The 21,075-nt window shown below is 32.1% G+C and overlaps 2 protein-coding genes across 2 annotated transcripts; both read right to left on the bottom strand.

Moving 5' to 3' along the window:
• Window positions 1-5,502: 5,502 nt before the first annotated feature.
• Window positions 5,503-8,574, bottom strand: LOC107406252 (cyclin-D4-2). Its single transcript, XM_016013359.4, has 6 exons — window positions 7,837-8,574; window positions 7,259-7,345; window positions 7,013-7,111; window positions 6,673-6,877; window positions 6,394-6,518; window positions 5,503-6,253 (listed from the first exon to the last, which is right to left on the bottom strand). Exons 1-6 carry the CDS (start codon window positions 8,152-8,154, stop codon window positions 6,023-6,025), a joined length of 1,065 nt encoding a protein of 354 aa, XP_015868845.1. The 5' UTR covers window positions 8,155-8,574; the 3' UTR covers window positions 5,503-6,022.
• Window positions 8,575-17,427: 8,853 nt separating this feature from the next.
• On the bottom strand, window positions 17,428-20,577 carry LOC107411132 (uncharacterized). The gene is made up of 5 exons (XM_016018664.4): window positions 20,319-20,577; window positions 20,035-20,112; window positions 19,853-19,928; window positions 17,894-17,967; window positions 17,428-17,790 (listed from the first exon to the last, which is right to left on the bottom strand). The coding sequence occupies exons 1-5, from the start codon at window positions 20,421-20,423 to the stop codon at window positions 17,719-17,721; spliced, it is 405 nt and encodes a 134-aa protein (XP_015874150.1). The 5' UTR covers window positions 20,424-20,577; the 3' UTR covers window positions 17,428-17,718.
• Between the last annotated feature and the right edge of the window lie 498 nt (window positions 20,578-21,075).

Below are 21,075 nucleotides of genomic sequence, written 5' to 3'. Positions count from 1 at the left end.
TGCTGTGCCAATAGCATTGCCCCAGCTTCCTCCCATATCAGATGACGCGTTAGTCCTACCACAGCCAGAAGCTGTCTTGGATCGACGGGTTGTACAAAAGGGACTCTATAGGCCGAAAACGAAGGTTTTGATCAAATAGCACAGCTTTCCCAAAGAGGATGCAACCTGGGAGACTGCTTGGCGTTTTTCTCGGACCTATCCTAGCTTTCTCTTTGCAGACAAGGAGTCTTGAGGGGGGAGGACTAATGAGTGTGCTGTGTGTGCATGTGTGCATGCGCTATGCACGGTACGTGGATAGGCCATTATGTATGGTTGGCCGAGAGCTGTGGGTTTAACTTAGTCTTTAGTTGTTGCTATTTTATTTCCTTAGTTGTCTAGCCGGTTGGGTTGATAGGATTAGTGCATCTTAATTTATGCAGTAGTATTTGGCATTTCTATTACAAAAGAGGGTATATATACCTCATTATTTGGCAAATAAAATCATCAAATAACTATCCAACTGTTCTCCCTCTAAAGTTTATGTGATTCCACTTCCTAAATCTCCTACGTATTATTTGGCTCAAAGCTACTTCCCACCACTTTCTCTCTCTAGCTTCCCACCTACTCTGTTTTGCTCTATTTTCATATACCCGAAACAGAGGAAATTATTGTTCTTCCTCACAAGGGCAAAAATTATCCTAACAATAATTTAATCAGAAATTCATCGCAACTCCAAAACATATAGGTTCTAATTTAGTTTATTTATTTTTCTGTATCTTGTTTACATTCTTCTTAATTTATCCACATATATTTGTTTATATTTTTTTACATAAAGTATAATAAAATAACAATTCATAAATACTAGAACTAAGTTTAAGCGGCAAGAACCATTCTGAGTTTAAGATGGAAATAAATAGCACATTCTCTCTGTTCCCATGAAGGTTGAGCAGAGGAAGAAGGAGATTAAGCTGTACTACATGAATTTCAACAATGATGGAGAACCTTTCCTTTTATTCGACACAGCGATGGACACGGAGAGAGAAAAAAATTATGGAAATAATTAAAAATTAAAAAAAAAAATAGAGTTTTTATTTATATTTTTTTATTTATGTAATTTTACACAAATGGAACCAGCCTTCTTGGGCTGGCCCAACTGGTTCCGGGCTGGGCTGTGTAGAAATTAGAAAGGTCACCCAAGCTCTCCCGCTCATTCGACGATATAATTATTCACGAACAATGTCATCGCCAATTCACCATTTTCCCGCTCACGTTAGCTTTGGCTTCCGCATAGAATCCGTATCGGAGTTATGACGTCAAATCTCTACCTTCTTTCTTCTACTTCTTCTTCAATCAAATTTGAATATCATATGCTTCATCGGAAATCAGCAATTCCTTTCCAGCATTCTCTCAGTATCAGGTTGGTCATTCTTTGATCACATCAATTCTTACATGCCAAATCTTCACGTTTGATTTTAAAATTTCGTTTATTTTTTTGCTGCAATATTTCTTCTTGTTAGCGCTATTCGAATATGCATATTATTCATCATCGATCTATATAATGCTATAGATGCAATCGATCGCTGTACGAAACGTTTAGCAACTTCATGTATATGTTATCCAAGTAAGTTTCCTCCATTTCCTTGATTTTTAAGTTTCCTCCATTTCCTTGATTTTTCTTTTTTTTTTTTTTTTTTTTTTAATCGCTTTTGAATTGCTATATCATCCTTATGGATGAATTTGATTTCGGATCTTAATCTCTCTTTATTTTGCTTTGGTTGGGTGGTTTTGCATTGTATTTTTGGGAATTTAAATGAAGATTGTAAACCGTTTAATTCCTTTGTGCCTTTCTATTATGTTTGATTCAACAATTTTGTCACTATTTACTTTTGGTACTTTTCTTTCCACCTTATCTGGAAAATTCGTGGCTCGATCTCAAACTTACCGTAGTCTTGTTGCAACTATTTAGGAAAGAAAAAAAAAAAAAAGTTAGTTTTCTTAAGGTTCCTAGGAGGAGAAAAAATATATGTTCAATCCCTTAGATTACAAAGTATAGTCGATTTTTTTTCCCCCAAAAAAAAAAAAAAAAAAAAAAGTCAAATGGATTTGTTTGTTTAAAATTTAGAAGAACTAATTTGCACCTAGCGCTAGCTGAGTTTCCATACGTGTAACAGTCAAAATGTACATACATAATACACTTTACCTTGATGGTTTTATGACAAGTTTTTTATTAGGATCTGTCATCATACTTTTCAAAAAGGTTTTTGGTTCAATTTGCTTCATCTATTTACATAATTTTGCATACTAAATTTTCCATTCAATGTGTAGAGATGTTTATTTCAAGTGTGCAATCGAAGAATTGTGAGCCATTTAACAAAGGCTCTCTCTCTTTCTCTCTCTCCTTTCAAATTTGCAACTATAGGTATCAAATAATTTCGAGAAAACCTGCTATTGTTTTTCAGAAGCAATTAAAAATTGTACACTGTAAGACACTATTGTACCTTTTTGACCTTTAAATGTAGCTGTCATCATTGCAATTATTTCCCTAAGCTATAGTGCGCTCGCATAGTAAATTACTCTTTTGTCATTTTTATCTCTCAATGGAAAACAGTTTGGGAGGTTTCTGCCAAGAAATTCATCCATGAAGATATCATTCATGTAATTTGGAATGGAAATGCAGATAACTTCCCATTTCCCCCCCCCAGATTCTGCCACACAAGCCTATTGGCATTGTCGGTTTTCTCTTTCTCTGTGGAAGTTTATTGAATGTCAATACCCCAAAAAAAAAAAAAAAAAAAGGCATTAATTTTATGTAATACCGTAATGGCTTTGATAATAAAATTTCTGGTAGTAAAAATAGAGCAGTACTTGTGGCCGGGAACAGACAAATGAACATGGTTTGATCCCTTACGGCTCTCTGTCACGGTGTCACCACCATCAACCTCAGTACTGGCCCATTGTTAGCTCCACTTTCTTAAAGAGCATATTTGATAGTCTACGCAAACTAACATGTCAACGATGTTGAACATATTCTCTCACCTTATTTTGCATCATTCATGTAAACCATTTTTTTCCACTTCTCATCCTCTTGCAGTTTGGTAATACAGTAAAATTGATAGATTCTCTCAAACGTGTGTTACGAACACTCTCTTAGTTTTGATAATGTTAGAGTGATGTCTCTAGGGGTAAAAATTTCAGGTAGCTTACGGTCAATGATCAATGAAATGTCATCAAACGATTGATAAAATTCCAACTCATTTATCTCATAATTATATTCTCTTGAGGAAAGTAAACATAGCTAGATTTACTTGTAATCTATACATACATCTGCAGTCTTCAGTTTATTGATATTAGATTCCTATGATCGTAATTTGTATGCACATGCCCAATCGTACTTAAATGAATATAAATGAAAATCCAAAGAGAAAAAAAGTTTATGTTAATCACTATTGCTGCTTCTGTAACTCTCTTTTAAGTAGTTGGTTTGAACATATTTTTTGAACGTATGCTCTTAATAATCCATGTAGGTGGTTCCATTATGTTTTGGTCATAATTTTTTTGTTTTTTTTTTTCACCGCCCCATCCCACCCAACCCAAGGTATTCAGTCGTACAACTTTTCACCCATCTAAGCTGATTATGCACTCTATTGCTTTATTTACTCTATAATAATTCAGTCTTTAAAGATAAAAGATGTTGAGCTGATGTATTCATTGACATATTTATTTGACTGATTTCGGGAATAATATTAAGATATTCATTTAAACTGACCATTCTGAAGTTTTGATTGGAGGGCTTATGTGATATTTATGATTTCGAGACTATTGTCCTCTGTCTCATACATTTGTCATTCTCTCCCTATGCATTACCAGGATTCTCCCCACTGTTTATGATGTAAGAAATTGTTTAAACTATGAAAATTAGCCATACATAGTTGCCAAAAAATGTCTGTCTATATACACATTGTTGTTCAGAGATCCAGTAAACCAAGCATAGAGGGAAACATGGAATATTTTCCACTGTATATATGAGCCTTTTATTTGACAGCCTTTGAATAATTATTTTGTTAGAATCTAATTCACAAGTTTATATGTATTTTGGAATTACTTCTGTACAGATTAAGAATTCCTTCCTGAAATATGGAAAAGGTTCAAAAATAGTTCATGTTTGGTTTAGCAATTGTAACTGTTTTAATTTACTGGTTTTGATTATACAGTAACTATTGGATTGTCTTTTTTACCTTGACTACATCATTGTAACCAGGTAAGTAGAATTTTTTTTTTTTTAAAAAAAAAAAAAAAAAAATTTCTAGTCGGATATAGTATACTGCATTTATATTGTGAAGTGGTATCATTCATTGCAAATTGCCAAACGTCCTTGTTTTAGTTGTTCCCCATTTTTCTTAAGAATGTCCTGGTTGTCACCAGCTCGCCTGTGTTAATTTTTCTTTTGGTGCATATGTGATTACTGATCGCTTTGCTATGTCATAGTTGTACAATTGGATGGTACCTAACTTACATATCCTGGAAAAAAAGTAAAATGTGGAAAATTTAGCCCAGCATAAATAGCTTTTTTCTTAACATGTCTAGGGACGAATTCCGATTTATTTTGAATAAGGGAAAACTATATCTTTGACTAATTCGTATTTAAAAATAGGTTGCCAATAAAAAGCAAGGAAAATACTTTGATATCATTTGGGTTCTGCATAGGAATATAACTTTGATAAGCAATTTTTTTTTTTTTTTTTCTAAATGTGAGAAATATATAAATTCAAAAAAGTGCTAATGGCACTCCAACGATTCCCCTTGCACCCCATTCGTGAAGATAAGGGAATCAAAGTCAAAAAGTAAGTCGGGTTTATTATATAATTGCGCATAGATTACCACTACCAGTCTGTACAATTAAAAGGGTCAGAGAGCTCAGAAGAATGCTTATTTCAATGACCAACCTAGCTTACCTAACAGTTTACGAATTTTTTTGGTTCGTAAAGTAGAAATATAAACAAAATTACGTGAATAATGCGTCTAAAAACGAATTCAAAACCAATCCTATCCCACAATTAATGCTAAAAATATCTTTGATCAATGTTACGATCACCAATCTAATTGACCAAAATTTAGATACAATAGTTGATCCTAACCATTTAAAACGATTTATAAATTTGATTTCTTCTATGACTCTAGGTTAAACCAGTATTTGAGTATTACTCTTTATAGGGCAATTGTAACACTAAAATTTGTGTTTCCTTGATCAATGATTTACATGGCTTTAAAATATGAAGTTATCTTTGATTATTTTATGTTTTAAAGTAATAATTTAATGATAATTAGATTAGTATTATTATGATATGGCAGATTCCAAAGCTCTTATGAGGGAGAGCACTATCTTTATAAGCCAAAGCAAAGCTGCAGAACCCCACGGTCTAAGCGAACACACAGTCAAACAGAGCATTGCTGACAAGCTTCTGATAAAGTTAGAGATCGGTTCAGTCACACTACTTATCAAATAAAATATTATAGAAATCAATATAAAAATAATAAACACAAAAATATATATATAAATAAATAATAAGTTCTCGCAGCCTCATGCATCCTACCCCTTTTTTTTTTTTTTTTTTTTTGATTTTTTTCATTTCCTTTATGCCAAATAGAAATATAAAATCTAATGACCAAACTGTATCTCACAAAACAAAACAAACTCTTTAAATTCTTTTTCCCTTTTTTTTTTTTTTTGGTCTTTTTTTGTTTTTTCCTTTCTTTGGTCTAAATTCTTTGTCGCAGGCTGTTAAGAAGTCTAATATTTAACAGCTGGTGACTCTTCTTCTCATGCCAGAAGCATGAAATGTATTCCCAATCCTCCTTCAAAATCCATGACCCAACTTATTTCAATTTCCTCCTCATACATCATATTTTCTGCCTTTCCCTTTTTTTTTTTTTTTCTCCCTTTTCTTTTCCTGTATTTTTCTTCCCCTCATGTGAGAAACAACACGTTGGGAGCTTTTCTTTTGGGTGAGAAGTGGAATAAAATTCCCACTTCCTTGTGTCACTTTTACAGCTCCACTTCGCAGGGTCTATTTAGCTTTCTTCTTTTGGTAACTGTGCTTGTATGTGAAGAAGAATTTGCACATGACCCAACTGTTGTGTCATCGCTTTTATAGCTCAAGCATGCGGCATCTAAAACCCCAATGGGACTTTTGGGCACAGATTGGATAGACCCACTTGAACCATTATTAATTAATGACAAATCATGGATTAATTGAATGCACTTTAGGACCCTCTCCTGCCAAAAAAAGGAAGGAAAAAGAAAAAAAAAAAACCATCAAGAAATTAATAATAAGCAAGCAAAGCAAAACAAAACAAAAATCATCATTTATGTACCATTTTTTTATGTTGTTTTTTGGACCACCACAAACAACGTACCTTTTCTACATGTTCAACGAGTAGAGATACAGCCTTCTCGGTGTCCACTGTTTTTGCTTCTCCTGTAACAGATATTGCCACTGCTGCTGCAACCTCTGAAGGCCTGAATTCCAAGAAGTCAATTCCTGCATTGAATTCCCACCCACCAAAAACCATCAAAACCCTCATACCCATTTTACTTTTACATCATAATTGCTCATCACTAATTATGGAATTTAAATATCAAATATCACATAACTCTGTGTTCCAAGGGGGAGAAAGAGAGAAAAAGAGATTGACCTTTATTTGTGGTCAAAATAACTTGGATTGCTCTGAGAATTGAAGCTTTAACTGGGATTTGATCATCACCATTGACCTTCCTAAGGAAATAATCAATGAAGGAGAAAGGGGTAACTGCTTGCATTCTCCACCTCAAAGTGCTCAATATAAGAAGTTCCATCCTCCTTATGGTCCTTGCTTCAAACACATACTTTAATTCCCCAACCTGTTTTGGAAAAAAAAAAAAAACACCATAATCACATGAAAATCAGCAAACAAAATTGACAAAAAGATCAAACAATAAGAATCAATTTGCCGAATGCAAATGGGCATATCATGGTTTTGGAAGCTTTTTCCTAACCTGTAAATCTAGGGAGAGTGGAACTTCAGTCTCTTCCATTTTGGCTGCAAGTGATAAACATGCCACAGCCAGCAATTGCATAGTCCAAGCTTTGCCCTTCTGCACAAAAGCATATAAAGGGAAAGGATGAAATTCAGCAATCGGGCTTTCCAATGCAATGGAAGATTATAATGTGGAAAGGATTGGCATTGAGGCATGTTTGGTATTTTCTTTTTCTTTTTTTCTTTTTTTCCCCCCTCTACTTACAGGTAATTCATAGGCAGAAAGGAAGCGATCTAAGTAGTTTATGGATAAATAAGCACAGAGAGGTCCAAAACTGAGGTGGGCATTGGCCTGTTGAAACAAAGGAAAAACAGCATTTATCAATGAATTTTCATCAACTAAGGACAAAATAAAGGAAATCAGATGACAACTAATATGAACAGAAGATGGAAATAGAATGCCCATTCCATCATTAAACTGGAGCTGGTTAAAATAAAAAATATATATATAGTACTTTTAACTTTATTAGCTTTTGCTGTTCTGTTCTGCGCACATACAGTTTCAAACAAAAAAGAGGAAGTGAAGAAAAGAAAAAAACACATAATATCCAAATCAGCATTGGCCCCGAAAGATAAACAGAAAAGATTCCTCAGAACCATTTCCAGATTATACCTCAGTCTCATCGGAGATGCCAAATACTTAGAAGGGGAGAGAGAGAGAGAGAGAGAGAGAGAGAGAGAGAGAGAGAGAGAGAGAGAGAGAGAGAACAAAAAGAAAAAGTAAGCCCAAAGGAGAAGACAAAAACTTGGTATATGAAAATAGAGACTCCAAATGAAACCCACCTTAGAAATCCAATCAACAGCCTCTTTTCTAGCCCCATTATCCAAATCCCCACTTTGCAACCTTTTCAAGTAATCAGGATTGGGTAAATGTTGGCATTCTTTCTCAACCATTGAAGCTAAACACTCATCACTCTGCAATGGCAACCCAAACCCATTACCAATGCTCCGGTTCTGAACATGGGTTCGATGATTTCTATGATACCAGGTAGTAGTATCTTCAAACTCCTCAACCAAACCTCCATAATCGCTATCATCAAAAATGCTTTTGTCTTCTGCACAAAGCAGGCTTGAAACTGCACAGTCAAAACTGGGTGCCATTGCCAAAAAAACAAAAAAAAAAAAAAAAAAGACCCTTCTGCAAAGAAAAGATACAATTTTTCTTCGTTTTTACCACTCTTAGAAACAAAATCTCATCAAGGAGTTGAGAAAACCAGGGATTAATATTTGCAAATTAAGACTATTGTGAGATACATATAGAAGAATGAAAAAGATTGGATTTTTTTTTTCTTTTTTTTGAGCAAGAGAAATAAATTGATAAGCACTATTTGATAATAAGTGTTGGAACAGTGTAATAGTGCAATAGGAGTGGAGGAGCCTCTATGCTTCTCTCTTTCTCCTCCCTTTCCTCTCTCAATCTCAAAGTTGGGTTGAAAAGACTGCCGCTGAGAAGGCTTATGAAGGCAATGAGTGGCTCTTTTTAGGTTAAAAGCGAGTGAGAGAGAGAGAGAGAGAGAGAGAGAGAGAGAGAGGGGTAGGAAGGAAATAAGGATCAAAAGGGAAATGAGAGAGGAAATGAGACACATCAAGGGGTAATTGCAGGATTTCACTGAGAGGAGTGTTTCACTGTGCATGTATGTGTAGAAATGTTTTTGTCTTTTAGACAGTGAAATGTCCCAAGCACCACCATTGATCTTTTTGATATTTGGCAAAATACTTTCTTTCTTTTTTTAACGTTTACGTGGCAATATTAATTGCCTATTAATTAACTAAAATTCTTTAATTTGTTCTATATATTACATATTATCAGTTTCACGTAATAACATATGTATGTTTGCTATTCTTTCTAATTAACTATATCTCTTCCACCACCATAGATTATGTCCATCTTACAAACCCATAAAACAAGATAAAATTTCACTCATTTAATGATATAATGAAATTACATAGTTAGCATTTTTTGTTTTTTGGACATGAACGATATTGGAAATTAGTTTTGCTAAGGAGGAAATATGGAGTAAGAATTAATCTTGACCTTCCATTTTATTTTGTCCTTTATTTGCTTCTTTTTTTTTTTAATTATTTCCTTTAAAATCAAATCATAATATCAATAAATTTCAATATAGAAAAAACACCCCAAAACAAATATTTAAATGCATCAAAACAAAAAATGGACAAGTAATGGTATAGCCATGTGATGGAAACAAGAAGGACAAATCCGTAAATAGGAGTAAGATAAGAGCGACCAGTCGTCATGAGGCTGTCCTTTTCGTCCCAGATTGACGCGTGTCCAACGATGCCAGCGGTCGATGACTGGATACGTCCGTTTCTTTCTGAAATTACGAAAATGGCACCACTTTACTGTTTTGCATTTCTTGCACAGTGGTCTCTAGGCACCTTTTTTGGCACCAAAACATAGAAATATATATATATATATATATATATATTTTTTTTCCCCATAATAGACGCGTTCAATTAATTGAAAAAATATCGTTTTTCAAATACAATTTTCCATCATCATTACTTTGACTGCTAAAGCCTGCATATAAATTCTGCACATTTTTTTTCCATAGATGAAATTGTTGACCTTTAATTTCGCATTGAGTCAAATGGTATTATTTCCTTGTGTTTGAAGCAAAATAGTCAATTTTGTAAATGTATAAGCTAACCAAAAAAAAAAAAAAAAAGAGTCAATTTTTAAATATTATCTATCTTTCATTTCCCACCACCAAAAAAACAAGAGTATTTCTTTTGGTCGTAACTTTAATGCTATTTAGGCTTCTACAATGAATTTTCGCTTAAGCACTGAAATGCTAAGTTTTTTTTTTTTTTTTTTTTTTTTTGAAAAGAACTGAAAAATGGTAAGTTAAGTTTGCAATAAATTTACATGCAAATTTATATAAAAGTAAAATTAAGAAATATGAGATTGCATTCAGTTCTTTTAAAGTATGGAGTACTGATATGGAAGGAAATGAGATTGTTTTCTTTGCAAATATATGATATACATATATGGATATATAATAAGTTTGGAAAATGAAGTATACTCAAAATAAAAATAATACAGATCAATAAATTTTCCTTAAAAAAAAAAAAAAAAACGTGGTCAAATGATTTTTAAAAGATAAAGGAAAGGCAAACATATTGTTTAAGGCTCTTTTAACGGCGGAAAATTATCATGAACACCAAGCTATTTTTCATTTAAATAATATTAATATTAACTGGACAAGTAAAAAACAGAAAAATCACTTTACTTTAATTGCTTGACTAAAAATATATATATATATATATATATATATATATGAGTAATACTATAGGTATTAAATTTTTTTATCAAAATTTTGATAATCAATTATGTGATAGGTTTTTAATGGTATTAAATTGATATTGTTATATATATATATATATGAGAAAGTAAACTATTTAAAATATGTCAAATTATTAATATCAAAATTTTGATAAAAATTTTTGATCACTCTAGATTTATCTAAAAAGAAAAGAAAGTGGAGAAATGATATTTTGATACCAAAACAAAAGGTAAATTATAAAGAAGATTATTAGGATCAATCAATTTTTGAGCTTGGTTAAAAAATATATAGGTGAACCTAGTTTTCCAATATTGAAAATATCTTTGCCAAAAATGTAATATTAGGTGGCATGAAGTATATGTTGCTGGCTCAAAATTGTATTATCTCTGTTATAATAAACTCTGCCAGATTTATGGATATGTCATCCAGCAAAATGATAGTGCTATTTGTTTGATTACCATCTCAATTATTGGCCTTTTTTGGCCACCCCCACCCCCAACCAAAAAAATAAATAAATAAATAAATAAAATAAAATCCTCAATTATTGGCCATTTAGAAGGTATTACTTGGGAACTTGGCATAAATCACTAAATCATTTTTTCTCTTTGCTACAATTAAGGGAAAAAGATAACTTTTTTTTTATTAGCAAAAAATAATTGGGAAAAAAAAACTTTTTAGCTTTTCTTATTTTTGCCAAAAACAAAAGATGAGATCCAACACAAACTATATGATCTGAAATATATTACAAAAGCTGTAAATCATAAAGTTCAACCGCATGAGCATCTTAATTTCCTGGTTCATGCTTTGGCAAAGCATCCCATTTCCTGCAATTGGAATGCAAGTGGGTTCTAATACAAAGGTAATTATAAGATTAAAGAAATGAAACTGTTTTCTAATCAATATGTATATGCAATTAAAAAAAAATGTCTTAGAGATGACAGAAATTAAACTTTGTCCTAATATATGTCCTATATATGCAAGGGAAAAATGTTTTTCATTTTATATAAATTAATATTAAATTTTTTTTCTTAATATTTGGAATTTGGATTTCATAAGAAAATTAAAAAAAGGTGAAACAATTATACGATTTCTTATTTGTTTCTATGAAAAGTTTAGAATTCATAAGATAATACCAATATTTTTCTTTTTATAACTTTTAAGTTAAAAAATCTTTCATTTTTATTTTAACCAAATAATAGAAAAATAAAACACTTCATTGCTTTTCGTTTTTCTTATAAGTTTTCATTCTCGTGGAAATATATATCCCGAGTTCATTTTTGTACAAAAATCTCATGACAGAATTTAAAACAAAATTAATTAATATGTAATCGAATGGGAATTATCAAAGGATTATTCAAAACAAAAAGACAATTATTAAAAGAGTCTCCACTGTATAGAACTGCCTATTTACCAAAAAGAAAAGAAAAAAAAAAGTGTATAGAACTGCCCTGGGTCCACACAATTTTTTCACCAAAAGAAAAAAAATATATATAATAATAATAATAATAAAATAAAAAAGGATTAAAATTCCTAAGCAACAAAAGGCATAAAGTGTGTGTATTGTATTTAGTGAGTCGAAAAGCTAAAAACTGAATGATGGAATTAGAAATTCACGTCAAAAAAAATAAAAAATATCATCCATGTTGGAGCGAATTAAAGGGTTGTCTTTATACTGCCCAAAGAATCACAAAAAGAGTTGCACTTTTTCCTCTTTTTAAAGCTTTTTGGAGCGTCTCTTCCCTTTGGGCATATTATATATGTAAATGTTAAATCTGGATTTTGCAAAGTACACAAAATCCTCTCTCTAACATAACATTCAGCAATGACTGTCGCTCGATTTAGACTACTAATCAGGAAGATTAAATGAACCTCCTTAATTACTTCATACCCACAAATATTTAGCCGAAATGATAATTAAAATCCGTACTTAAGTGTCGTTTAGCAGTAAATCTTTTTACTTTTACTGCCGTCTATATTTATTTATTCATTTTTATCCACAAATAAGAATTGGAATTCTGTATTGTTGTAATTTATACGTGAAGTTCATGCATCTTTTATCCTCAAATTTAAGCACTTGTCAAACATACTTTTAATCATTCTTAATTTTCATTTGGAAAAAAAATTATATTTTATATGTAGACTTTTTGGCGGGTAAATTGATGGATCATGAAAATTTTGTTAGATCATGGAAGAGCGCCTTTTGGAGTTACAAGTTGGTCTTCTATTTTCTTTTTTTCTTTTTTTTTTCCTCCATGGTTCCACATCCTTCTACAGATGCTCCTCGACAAGGTGATAAAATAGGTGTTCTTTAGAGATTTTAGTAAAATATTTAGTGAAGCTTATTGCACGATTTAGATCTCAGCAGAATATATATATATATATATATGTGTGTGTGTGTGTGTGTGTGTGTGTGTGTGTGTGTGTGCAGGATTTAGATTGCTATTAATTGCAAGTCATTATATAATGTGATTTTGTTTCTTGCTTGATAAGTCTTTTTTTATTTTTATTTTTAAGACACATGCCTTCAGATAGATCGAACCCAAGTTGTAACTTTTAAAGAATCTAATTTTTTTGTTATCTAGTTTTAATATTATTTTTTTCCCCCCTGGTCATCAACAGTCTAATTATTTTGACCGATCAAATCACTAAGCAAAATCAATCTAATTAACCCTTTTGTAATAGGCTTGAACTTTCTAACATGTGTACTTTTGGCCCTCCAAAGTGACTAAATATTTCGTACTTGGTTGAATTATATCTGACACTGGATCCGTTTTGAATGAGAAACAAAACACCTTGTGATGAGTCATCAAAGACTTTGACGAATTAGCTTTGTGATACCATGACTCAGAAATTTTAACTACTACTTAATTCAAATCCCATAATAAGTTCCATTCAATCTTGACCAGAATTTTACCATTCCAATGACGATGATTATCAAATCCAGTGGTAAAAATTTTAGTTTGAATTTGAAGAGGACATACCAAGTCCAAGATAACTAATTTTTTTTTTTTTTTTTTACTTAGGATGCTTGTTTTCTTTGGATTCAATAAAACCATGCTTAAGCATGGAATTTCCAAAAAGAGACTTTAGGGACACAAATTTCTAACCCTTTTTTACTCCGTTCTTTGAAATGCTCTTTTTTCATATTCTTTGGTATTCTATTCAACTTTATTTTTTTAATTTTAAATTTTTTTTTTTGGCCTCCTTTTTGCAGTTTCTTTGGTTGGAACCAAGTCTCAAACACCTTGGCCATATGAGAGATGTCAGTTTTATGGGTAATCTCAAAGACTAAATATTTTTAGCAACTTTACCTTAAGAGATGAGAAACACGAGTTCGATGAGGACCCTCTCTTCCCTAAGACTTTTTCCTTTTGGTCTTGAATCCTAAAGATGGTCTTCTTCTTGTTGTTTGAGATCCGAGCTTTAACAGAGTGTCATCCACAACTACCCTTGCCATTTTTTAAACTCACCCTTTCGTTTTTGTTTTTATTTTTTACTGCTACAGAACCCAATGGCAAATGTCTAGTCATTTGGTTTGTTTTTTATTCAACCCTTTTTTTTTTTTTTGGTTTAGGGTATTTAAAGCAATAAAGTATGATCACGCTGGAAAAATTTATATTATTAATCCTCCATTTTTTAATAATTAAGAAAATAATTATTTAACCCTACTCTTATTATTTATTTTTTTATATATTAAACATGAAAGAATTCAAATTCGGATTAAAAAAGGAATAATGTAATGAGAAAGGTTTTTGTTTCAATAGTAATAAGGTATTGAGGTTTTTTAATTAAATGATACAGCAATTGATATACCAACAAAGTAATGGTTGAAATTTTATTGAAAATTAATATGAATAAATAAATAAGTGAAATTAAATATAAACTAATAAATTAATTTCATCTTAGTTGGTAATGAAATAATTAGTAAACAAGTTGGCATAGATAGTATTACTGTTCTTTTTATTTAATTTCTAGATCATAATTCGATAACAAATACAATTTCATTTAAAAAATTTGAAAATTCCTTACAATTTTAAATTGAAGAAATATTGAAGGCACAGCTTGAAGAATCATGACAGAGGTAACAAATTTGTTCGTTTAATGTGATTATCTCTTCGTAGAACCTTTTGGTCTTTGTTTATATCATAAATTCTTAGAAGCAAGAAACAACCACTCAACTCAGCGGTGATCTCCAACTCCAATTGCCAAAAAATAAATAACTCAGTGGTGGTCTTCCAATTTTTAACATGCTTATAGATCTTAGAATTAAAAAATATATTCAACATAATAATTCTCTGGGCTCCAATTAAACCCAAACCATAAGTCCTTGAGATTCACCACCCATTAAACTAACATCCTCTGCTATTCCAATTCATAAAAAAACCACCCTTTGTTTTGTTTTTCTTTTCTTCTTGAAAACTACCAGAAGTTTTCAATTTTCTAACAATAAAAAACCCTTTAAGAAAAGGAGGGTCAAGATGGTTTTTTATTTTATATTTTATATTTTAATAATAATTATTATTTTTTGGATGAGAAGGGTGCGTTTTTGTGCATGGAGTTTGGTGAGCTTAGGCAGAGTGGCATGTGGTAGCCTTTCAACGCCGTGGTCTGCCAATCAATCACAACCATCCAGAACATGCGCCATATCTTCCGTGTCTCCACGACAAACCCCAGCCATCTGATTTGAATACTCCACGTGGATCCAGATTGGGGTCCACGAGGACCCTTCCATCCTCTTCATCTTCAAATTTTAAATTCACTTTTTTTCTTTTTTCTTTTTTTCGGGGGAAAATTTGGTCCCCTATTACTCTTTAACATTCTCAAAATATATATATACTTTTTTTTTTTTAATCCAATTTATATCAGCTAATTAGCTGGCCAAGTCTCTCTGTCTTTGGCTCAACCTCTGTCTCTATCAAAGTTCTAAAACCATTAGAAAACAAAACCCAAAAAAAAAAAAACCATATTATTTTTATTTATGGTTTGGGGATTCTGTATTTCGAAGATTGGGACCATATGCTAGGAAAATGGGTGGTTTAAGGAGGAAAAAACTAATTATTTTGTCTTTTTTAGGTCTTTATTTAAGTTTTTAAATTATTAATCTTACTTCCTAAAAGTTCATTATTTATCAAATCCGTTATCACTGTTGGGATGCTAAATCCTTTGTTAATAAATTGCCATGGCAACCGGCCTCTCCGTGGAAGTTCTTTGCTGGCTTTGTCACCACTACCTTTGCTTTTGGGCTTTTGGTTATTGCTTAATTTTCATATATATAAATATAAATATATATATATTTGGCTTTTTCTCAATCTCACTTAGTATGATTTGGTCACTAATTTGACTTTCCTTTTTCTTGTTTTTCTTTTTTAATTTTTTGGCCCCCAATTCCAAGTTTATTTCATTTTTCAAGTATTACATTTTGGTTTGAGGATGAGAAATCATTGAAGATCACAACTCATAATTCCGAAATTGTATGATAGCCTTTTTGAATTATTTCTATATACTATGAGGCAAATTTCTGATGGTCATTATTTAATTGTTTTTTGTTAAAGAAAAGTGATAATGTGTGCTATGCAATGCGAAATTTGCTAACTTCAAATTTCTTCTTGTCTTTTTCCACGTAACTGAAGAGTGCAAGACCAATAGTGTTTTACTACCAAATTAAACTATATGATTAACTAATATATAATGTAAATCAATGAAAATTTGACTAATCCTATGATCATTAAGTTTTTTTTTTTCTTTTAATGGGTAAAAACAAGACTATATTGGAAGAAACTCAAGTTATTTAATAGAAAAAAACATTAGCAAAAAGAATAAGAGATAAGTCCATAGAAATAGTCCAATTCCAGCTAGTACAGGAGCATCTCAAGGCATGCTTTGCTAAAACTCTATTTAGTGTAACGAATTTAAATTATGATTACTGCGACTAATCCTATGACAATCCATTGAAAGCTTCTACGAGGAGGTATTATGTTAACAAGGTTATATTATAGTGTGTGATATAAAGGTCATGGCATTAATTTTGGTTTACGAATTGCATACTCAAAACTTTTACATGATTGATAAAGCTTAAAGTTTACGAGTTTCATTTGCAAGTGTGATAGAGTGCAAATCAATATAAATACGAAACTGGGCGTTTTTGAAAATTCTATGTTCAACAATGATCAGAAATAAAACAACAAAAGTAAAGGGAAAAAAAAAAAAAAAACTTAAGGTAAAAAATCGCGGATTATAATGTTTTTTGGAAACACAACCCAAACCGTGATGTTAAAGTGGTATATGTTCGAAAGCCTTCCACAAACTGCAAGTAACGGCCAATCAAATTCGAAGTCTTTCCTAAAACAAACCAATGTCTGTTTCAAGGTAAAGGCATTGGTTTTATTTCTGTTAGAGCTGAGAAAGCCCGACCATCCTTCTATTACTCATTTTATTTTTCAGTTTACCCAAAATTAATAAACTGCTAGTTATTTTAATTTTTTTCGTTCAGGGTAAGACTGAATTTTTAGGTTTACCCACTATATCATCTAAAATAGACTTTAAAAACAGTGCAATGCTTGCTTATCTTCAAAACCTTTTTCCTTTTTCTTTTTTTACTATCCCAAAATTTGATTCAACTTCAAAAGGCCGAGCAAGCGGAACAAAACCCATGGCCCATATCAGCGGGACTGACAGTCGCACAGTCCTGAGACCGTTACAAACTTAAATCTCTTATGGGAACCACCCGGCTCATCTTCTACTTTTGTTAGATTTATCTTCAAAATATTGCTTTTTTAATTAATATAAACAAACTCAGCCACAAGAATATTCGAAGTTCCAAAGTGCTGTTTGGATTTAATAGCTTCCAAATGGTGATTGGGTTCGAACAGTCACTGAAAATTTCCCGTATGTATTAGTTTAACATCAAGCCACTGAAAATTTTACAAATGACCTATATCTACAAGGCATATAAAATAAAGAAGCAAATGGTTTGATTGTTATCTTATATATAAATATCTACCTAAAATACCATGAACTATTCCGAATTTTCCAAGTCCTATGTTGCAAAAAGTTCGAGGGAATAATCAAGTAATCATTAACCCACAACTAAATTCATAAGCAAAGAGGAAGGCTGACCGTATATGATTACAACCCTCGAACAAGAGGTTATTATATGTGTAGGCATAAGATTTCAAAAGATGATGATGGTAACATCCTTGTTTTATATTTATACATTAGCATAAAGCCAAACAGTATTGACCCAATACATCCAAACAACTTCATCCTCTTCCTCGACTCCGCTACTTGCAGTGTCAACAAATTTATACACTACACAGCATGCAAGTTATCCTAAATATACGAACTTTGTGCATGTTTTGGCTTACCATATTGAATGCCTCATCCCAAGACCATTGCATGTCAATATTAGACCTTTGTAACGGTTAAGATACTCCTGCAGCCAACAAAAGGAAAACGTTGCAAGTTAGAAGACAGCCTCATAACCACCGCAAAAGAATACACCAGAACAGTATTTTAGCATAGGAATAAGAGCTTACAATTAAATTATAGTCATAGACATAAAGCATCCCTTTCTTGTCATATTCTATTCTCTTTGCCGGATCGCTCAAAACTGTTCAATGAAATCAAAGAAACTGTAAGATACAAATTATTTCCTAGCAGTCAATTCGACTGCTTCCCTGTTTCTTGTACTTAAAATAACTAATAAGCCAGTTCCCAGATGAAAAACAACATGAAAAAAATAAATAAATAAATAAAAATAGGCATCTACGAAGACCATAAATAGCAATGCATAATCGCTCTGTAAAGTAGGATCGGGCATAATAATAATAATAATAACTCAAAATAATTATTTGCTCATAGAAGTCAACAACATGAAATGGCTCCGACAAGTCAACACATCAAATACAACATCTTTTCAACCTCTCCTTGGTCAAGGTGCACCATCTAGCTCTTGGGAACCTAATCACAGGTCTTAGATGGAATTTGACAAGACTTCTTAAAAAAGCATCAGTATGGATATAAATCCATCCACACTCTATAATCATTTTATGCCCACATAAGACCAATTATTTACCATCTTACATCAATTCGAATCACATGACATAACGGTGAAAAGCACTGGGTAATAAACAGAGGGACGGGAAAAGGTCTAAAGCAATAGAAATGCAGTTGACACTGCTGCAGAGAAAGAGGATAAAAGCTCCTTACCTACAATGGTTTGTTTGAGAATTCAAACAAAAACCTTGCCAGATGAGAATCCGATTCATGCTATTGGGATCAGCACAAATGTTCCCAAATGCAATGAAAAATCACACATGCAACAAGTGATAAAATACACTGTAATACAGGTTTTAAAGTGGTCCCAAAACACTGCCACGACCATGAATTTAAAAAAACAACCTATTGTATCATAAATATCCCTCCAGCCATACATACATTTTCAGCTTTTCTAAGCAACCAAACCTCATTCTATTGAATCCAAATTTCCTTAATTTGAAGAGCACTGGAAAATATCAAATGTGTAAACTCATCCTCAAGAATCTTATATCAAGTAGTTCTAGACTTGAAACCAGGATCTTGTGACATACAACGACCTAATTCATCACATGGACTGCAGCCATATATAAGCTAAACAAACAAGGTTAACACAAGCACATGCATCAAAAACAATAGCCTTCCCACCCATTTCCAAGAATTTTCCGCAACTTATTTGACATTCCTCCTCAAATTTTGAATCTAAATCTTTAGGTAACTAGGGGAGTCAGTAGTGTTCAAGATCAAGCATAACTTATAATTTACTTTACGGATACCTACCTTCATGGCCATGTATGCCAGAGATTCTGGAACCACTATCTCCGTCATACCAGCTTTAATAAAATTACTGACAGGTGTAGGTGTTACTTCAAAGCAACTACAGTGTGAACTAGGTATAAAACAAAGCTTACAAAAGAACATTCCTGAACCAGTGCTCAAGATTTTGTCCTGCAATGCTTGTCTCAGTTGTGAAACCCTTGTTTCACAATCTCTCCAGCCAAAGAAAACCAGTATTGTCATACAACCCCTTATACCTCCACCTCAACAATTTCTAATGTTTTCATTGTTATTGTGCTAGTAGGGGATTGTATTTCAACTATTAGTCCATTAGTAGAGGAACCAAGGACACGCCACTTTATACAGAGTAAGGATAACATAACTACAAAGACTTATAATTATGTTATAAGTTACAATTGGAAGCTATAAACTGCAGTTCACGAATCAGCACCCCATGTAGAATAAAAGGGCGGTTAGGGTGGAGTTTTCTCTTGCAAATGAACATGAGTAAAACAACCAACAAGAAATCACTCAGGAAAAATTAAAACAAAATAGGTGCTATACATCATTTTGCTTCAACTTTACTCTAGGAACGCACTGAAAATTAGAAAAAACCTCAAAAAACATCTACACAATCCCCAAAGAGAGCAATTGTAGAAAATATCAAAAAGCACATAACTAACCTTGATATGCCTCGTTTATTTCTTGAAACCTGGAAGTAGCGCTGTCCTCGTCTTTTTGCTTATCTGGGTGCCATTTCTACCCCAAAGAAAAATAAAAAATAAATAAAAAATTCAACATTTTCAATGGTGTTCAATCAAAACTCAGCCTTCTAATTCTCACAAAACCCAAAAAAGTGACAAACCAGGGCTAAGCGTATATAATTCGAGCGGATTGCGTCGTCCGTAGCATCATAATCCACCTCTAATATCTTATAATAATCCTACATACACAATGCCAACAAACTCAATTTTCATTTATTTATTCATTTTCTCAACCAAAAATAAACCCTAACTAGCAATTTGATACTTAGAAAAATCACGGAAATTTATTAAAAAAAAAAAATAGTCCGCAGAAAAAGAAAATCAAAATAGAAAAAATAAAAAATAAAAGAAAATAGGGAAAATAGATTAGGGATTGAGATTGAACCTTGGGCTTAGAAAGTGGAGGAAAAAAATCGAAATTGAGGTGGGATTCTTGGTCGGGTTGTTCGGAGTCGGAGACATTATCGTCTTCCCATTCGTCCCACATCATCTCCCTTTTTTTTCTTTTTTTAAAGATTTTTCTACGCCTGAAGATTCGTTGATTGCAGGTCGTCGAATAGATTAGAGAGAGAGAGAGAGGGAGAGAATTGGTTTTTTTTTTCTTTTTTTTCTTTTTTTTCTCACAGAATAGTAATTGTGTGGGAGCGAAAATATTCTAGTACGGTGGTCTGCTCCTTTATCTGTGTACGTGTTCGTTCAGCGTACACAATCAAACGGTGATTTTCTCTTTTTATTTTTCTCTCTCAGTTAAATTTTATGGCGAATTTTCTAGACACCCAGACAACTTTTTTGTCACAAAGGAAATGAAAATATCTTTACAAACTAATTAAATATCTCATTTTATTTGAAGAATCGGTTAATTATTATTATTATTTTTCTCTATCCCCTGGGCCCTTCTCAAATCTGTGCATTCATGGACACAAATGAGGTGTTTTTGGTAATTCCCACATAAATCTACTGTTAAAGGAGTTTTACTGTAACAAAATAATAATAATAATAAAAAAATTATACTTTAAACAATCTCATTTATATTAGTTTGATTAAAAAAAACAAATCCAACTTTAAGCTTCCAGCTAAATTGGGATGGGAAGCTTTTTAAATTTCCAAACTAATTCCATATCTTACAATAATTAAAGATTTGA

This window comes from Ziziphus jujuba, chromosome 5 (assembly GCF_031755915.1).
Source record: "Ziziphus jujuba cultivar Dongzao chromosome 5, ASM3175591v1".
In the NCBI taxonomy this organism is placed as follows: domain Eukaryota; kingdom Viridiplantae; phylum Streptophyta; class Magnoliopsida; order Rosales; family Rhamnaceae; genus Ziziphus; species Ziziphus jujuba.
This window is presented reverse-complemented; position numbering and strand designations above follow the sequence as displayed.